Raw genomic sequence first — 6,105 nt, forward strand, 5'->3', positions numbered from 1 at the left:
TTATTGTTTTGAAAGATGTGTGTGTGTGTGTGTGTGTGTGTGTGTGTGTGTGTGTGTGTGTGTGTGTGTGTGTGTGTGTGTGTGTGTGTGTGTGTGTGTGTGTGTGTGTGTGTGTGTGTGTGTTTTAAATGACTTAAGATTCAGGATATTTGACTTACGATTAAGGATATTTGGCTTACAAAACAAAACATGCGAGCCCCGCGTCCTTTCCTGACGTGGCGGCGCGAGGCGCGTACACACCTCTTCTCGTGGGCAGCCGCTATTGGACGCGCACTGTCAGCTTGTTCAACTTGAAGCCGCAGGTGTCTAACCGAAACTGCCCGCATGTAAATTTCATATTCAGTTTTCAAGGCAATGCTTAAACAACGCATAACAAGCTAAGAGTTTCGGCGAGCTCTTCCTGTTATCAAGTTAAAAATAGTATCTCTGACTCTCTGACAAAAGTGAATTCAGTGCTTATTCACTGAAGTTCTTGCATAAGGTAAGGTAGGCTACTTTTAACTGTGCAATGTGTTGAAGAAATATTGGAGAATATATATAGTGTACATACAGGCATATTTTATACTTTTAAAACTTCAACAGTAACATATGTTCATACAGGCTACTAATGTGAAATATCTGTCATGTTAAATGTGCAGGCAGTGATGCCTCAAATCACGTCAGGTGTGATCCTGCAGCTGACTCTGCTGCTGTCAGCTTTACCTGCGCAGTATATCATCTCCAGATGGACAAGCGGCACCGCCACACAACGTCACATCGCTACTCAGAGGTAAACACACACAAACATAAAAGAAGAGATATAGGACACTCGGACGCCATACGTTTGACACAATATATATTTTGGTTTATATGTACAAAGTTTGGAAACACTATTTTTAATGTTTTTGAAAACGTCTCTATGCTCATCTAGCCTGCATTTATTTGATCAAAAATACATTTAAAAAAAAGTAATTGTGAAATATTATTACGATTTTAAATAATGATTGTGTATTTTAATATACCTGATCAAAGCTGAATTTGCAGCATCATTACTCCAGTCTTCAGTGTCACATATCCTTCAGAAATCCTTCTAGATATACTGATTTGACACATTATCAATGTTGGGAACAGTTTAATATTTAATATAGTTTAATATAACCTTAATATTTTTTGGAACCTTTTTTTTTTTTAGGATTCATTGATGAATAAAAAATTTAAAAGAACAGCATTTATTCAAAACAGAAATCTTTTCTAACAATGTAAATCTTTTACTATCACTTTTAGCAATTTACAATTATCAAATTTTTTATCACATCCTTGCTGAATACAAGAATTAATTTATTTTAAAATAACAACGGTACTGTATATAGTTACAAAAGATTTTTATTTGAAATAAATGCTTTTTTTTATTTTTTACTTTTTATTCATCAAAGAATCCTGAAAATGTACAACTGTTTCCAACATTGATAATAAATTAGCATATTAGAATGATTTCTGAAAGATCATGTGACATTGAAGATTGGAGGAATGGGAGATGAAAATTCAGCTTTGCCATCACAGAAATTAATTATATTTTAAAGTATATTAAAATAGAAAACTATTATTTTAAATTGTAATAATATTTCAAAATATTGCAGTTTTTCTGTATTTCAAATAATTGCAGCATAAACAAAAACATTCTTTCAGAAAAAATAGTAATGTTTCCAAACTTTTGACCGGTACTGTATATGAAGACATAAACACACACAGATATAGGCCTACATTTATATTACATTACATTAGAAAAGTTGGTGTCTGTAAGATTTTTTTTAATTAATAGCTTACTTTTTATTCAGCAACTGTGCAAAAAAAATTATCAAAAGTAACAGTGAAGACTTTACATTGTTACAAAAAAAGTAATTTCAAATGTAATTTTGTTTTTAAAAGAACTTTCTATTCATTAAAGAATCCTGAAAAAAAAAAATTTCAACATTGATAATAAGAAATTATTTCTGAAGGATTATTTGACACTGAAGACTGGAGTAATGATGCTGAAAATCGCAGGAATAAATAACATTTTAAAATATATTAAAGTAGAAAACATGGCCATGCGGAGTGACAAATTAATTTTAACTACAAAAGCATTACTAGTCAGAGGTTTGAAAATAAAATAAATGTATATTTATCTACTAAAGCAATCTCAAGCATTAAAGCTTAAGCTACAATAACAGCATGTCCAAATTTGTTGCTGTACTTCATAGTCTCTCAATTAAAGTGACAGAATGTTCAATAGTATCACTCTTTGAAATATTCCATTACGTATTACATATTCAGTATCCTTGACACATGGAACTCCATGAGAAGATCCTACTTGAACCCGACTGCTTGGGTCGACTGGCTAAATACCTGGATTCCTAAACTACCGTAAGAGTATGCGATTTCTTTCTTTAAGTCATTCTGAATGCACTCAAAGGCTGAGGTGTGATGTTGTGTCACTTTACAGGTATTTCGGAGTGGAAGAGGAACAGTACCAAACTCTGGAAGAAGCACTCGAAATCGAGCTGTTGATGCATGATAATGAGCAAGGGTACTTTGGAGGTACATGTAATGATCTCACAGCAATTATTTAGATACACTATATTGCCAAAAGTATTAGGACACCCCTTCGAATTATTGAATGCAGGTGTTCCAACCACAGCAGGTGTATCAAGCACCTAGGAATGCAGACTGCTTCTACAAACATTTGTGAATTCAAGCAGACGTGCACTTTTGGCAACCGTGATAGGTTGCCAACAGTGCAATAAGTCCATTCGTGAAATTTCCTCACTACTAGTATATTCCACGGTCAACTGTTAGTGGTATTATAACAAAGTGGAAGCAATTGGGAACAACAGCAACTCAGCCACGAAGAAATAGGCCACGTAAAATCACAGAGCGGGGGCAGCGCATGCTGAGGCGCACAGTGTGCAGAAGAGAAAATAGCTATAGACCTCCAAACTTCATGTGGCCTTCAGATTAGCTCAAGAACAGTTTGTAGAGAGCTTCATGGAATGGGTTTCCATGGCTGAGCAGCTCATCCAAGCCTTACATCACCAAGTGCAATGCAAAGCGTCGGATGCAGTGGTGTAAAGCATGCCGCCACTGGACTCTAGAGCAGTGGAGACGTGTTCTCTGGAGTGACGAATCACGCTTCTCTGTCTGGTAGGACAATCTGATGGACGAGTCTGGGTTTGGCGGTTGCCAGGAGAACGGGACTTACCTGACTGCATTGTGCCAAGTGTAATGTTTGGTGGAGGGGGGATTATGGTTTGGGGTCATTTTTCAGGGGTCGGGCTTGGCCCCTTAGGTCCAGTGAAAGGAACTCTTAAAGGGATAGTTCACCCAAAAATGAGAAGTACCCCTTGATTTACTCACCCTCAAGTCATCCTAGGTGCATATGACTTTCTTCTTTCAGACGAATAAAATCGGAGTTATATTACAAAAGTCCTGGCTCTTCCAAGCTTTATAATGGCAGTGACTGTCTTCCGTATTCAATTTATGGAAAAAGTGTTGAAAGTGCCTCTGCTGATCAAAGGCTTACGTTACCATGTACGCTCATCAGACGTCGCGCACACATCATGAATTGCGAGAAGGCACTTTCAACACTTTTCCACGGAAGACGATCGGCTGGAGCTTTACTTTATAAAGTATTAAATATGGATATTTTTCTTACACAAACGCATCGATTTGCTTCAGAAGGCCTTTATTAACCCCCCAGAGCCGCGTGGTGCGTTATTTGAGGGACAGATGCAGTTTTTATGGACTTCAAAAACAGAGCAATAGTCACTGCCATTATAAAGCTTGGAAGAGACAGGACTTTTTTAATATAACTTTTATTTGGGTGAACTATCCCTTTAATGCTTCAGCATACCAAGACATTTTGGACAATTTCATGCTCCCAACTTTGTGGGAACAGTTTGGGGATGGCCCTTTCCTGTTCCAACATGACTGCGCACCAGTGCACAAAGCAAGGTCCAAAGAAATGTATGAGTTTGGTGTGGAGGAACTTGACTGGCCTGCACAGAGTCCTGACCTCGACCCGATAGAACACCTTTGGGATGAATTAGAGCGGAGACTGCGAGCCAGGCCTTCTCGTCCAACATCAGTCCCTGACCTCACAAATGTGCTTCTAGAAGAATGGTCTAAAATTCCCATAAACACACTCCTAAACCTTGTGGAAAGCCTTCCCAGAAGAGTTTAAGCTGTTATAGCTGCAAAGGGTTGGCCAACTCCATATTAAACCCTACGGATTAAGAATAAGATGTCATTAAAGTTCATGAGCATGTAAAGGCAGGCATCCCACAACTTTTGACAATGTAGTGTATATTCATGTAATCTGGTATTTACAGTTAGAAGTAACAGAACATGAAATGTGTTTATTTGTGAACAGTCTCAAGGGAGGTGCGAAGCCCCAGGCCGGCATACGTGCTGCACCGTGTAGGTCAAGTTATCATGGAGATGCAGAATAAAATGGTTGGAGTGATAGTGGGCTGGGATGCAGGACTCCGAGCCCCCCCAGAGTGGATCAAGAGAAAGAAATTCTCAGACTCTGAGGTTTGTGAAACAGATAAACGCTCTTTGTAATCAATGGCATAACCTGAAACCACAGAAATATAACAGTAGTCAATTAAAAATGTGTATTTGTGTGTAGCTGGAGAGAGCCAAGGACACTCCTCATTACAGAATTCTGTTCAGTGGGCCTGATTCCTTATCAATACTGATCGGATACATCCCCCAGAATAACGTGAAGCTCTTTCAAGGCATTGAGGTGCAGAGAAATCCTTTGTCCACCCCCCCCTATTTTTAACTTTTGTGTTCACCTTGTCTTCTAGGTTGTTTAGGTTGTTTGGACTTAATCAGTCTTAATCTTAATCAGTGTTTGTGTCTGTCTTGTGCCACAGCCGGACATTCCTACTCTAGAGCGCTATTTTTCACACTTCGATGGGGAAAAGTTTGTTATGGAGGAATGGTTGCAAGAAATCTACCCTCACGACGGAAAAACCGAGAGGTTTTAAAAACACCCGGAATCACAGACATGAAGCTGCTATTCTTCATTGACAGTATTCTTTTAAAGCAATGAAAAAATGATCTTGTTTACATACCCCATATGCATATAGGCTACACTGAGCAATTTCAGTTATTAAACTGAAGAACTAAAAAAAACAAAATGCTATTTGATTATCACTTTTATATTTAAAAAATGATAAACGTCTTAAAGATTTTGCAAGGGATATGTAGAGGAGAACTATGTGATTTGTGACTATTAAATGTTTTTATAAAATGCCTATGGATCAAAATGCATGCATGTTGATCTGACTCAAATGGGTTCCAGGATATGAATGAATTTAGATGTCAATATGATATAGCTTATTTATTTAGATGAACAAAACAAAAGGATTTGTTGTGAAAAACAGTGTTCAAAGTAAAGCCATAAATACTTCTCTCTTATTAAAGTTTAATTTATTTAAATTATGCCTTCTTGAAACGTTCATTCTTGTTGTGTCCATCAGTCTATGTGTCATATAAAACCTTGGTAGCCACCGAGTAGAGTGTGTTTAGACAGTTCTCCTCTAAAAACACAATATAATATTAATAATAATAATAAATATCGCTGCGAGCAGTAAACAGGTATTATGTTTTATTTAGCAAGCATGTAGCCACTTAGATTATAGATGGAAAAGACCATTTACAGCCGATACAGGCAATTTACTAGGGAAATCTCCATAAAAGTTTGCATGCTAGTTTAGAGAAACAGGTTGCATGTGTGCTCACCTATTTTCGTGAAGCTCTGAATTTTCAATTAGGATTTATAGGCTTTTGAGTATATTTTGCCCCGGCCCTTTTCTAAATTACCCTGTTATAAATATATTTAAAAAATATTTAACAAACTATTTGATTGACAGCAGTGGTTTTTGAGGCAAAGTTGTTCAATGAGTCAAACAGGCCCACCAAGTTTTGTTCCAATCGGCCTCCATTAACCTTGTCTATTAGGTGCTCAAACTTCATTTGGCTGATGGCGGCCATGTTTTTTGAGATGCACTGCATGCCAATTTTCAAGTAAATCGGACTACGGTTGGGTGGTTATAGCCATTTTCATGTTTTTTACCT

The 6,105-nt window shown here is 37.3% G+C and overlaps 1 protein-coding gene across 1 annotated transcript; it reads left to right on the top strand.

The window, feature by feature from the left end:
- Positions 1–270: 270 nt before the first annotated feature.
- Positions 271–5,467, top strand: LOC307117183 (uncharacterized protein). Its single transcript, XM_079801954.1, has 7 exons — positions 271–481; positions 639–769; positions 2,293–2,382; positions 2,462–2,556; positions 4,388–4,551; positions 4,649–4,765; positions 4,899–5,467. Exons 2-7 carry the CDS (start codon positions 645–647, stop codon positions 5,010–5,012), a joined length of 705 nt encoding a protein of 234 aa, XP_079658080.1. The 5' UTR covers positions 271–481; positions 639–644; the 3' UTR covers positions 5,013–5,467.
- The last annotated feature ends 638 nt before the right edge of the window (positions 5,468–6,105 follow it).

This window comes from Gobio gobio (assembly GCF_949357685.1).
Source record: "Gobio gobio genome assembly, chromosome: 21".
Lineage (NCBI taxonomy): Eukaryota > Metazoa > Chordata > Actinopteri > Cypriniformes > Gobionidae > Gobio > Gobio gobio.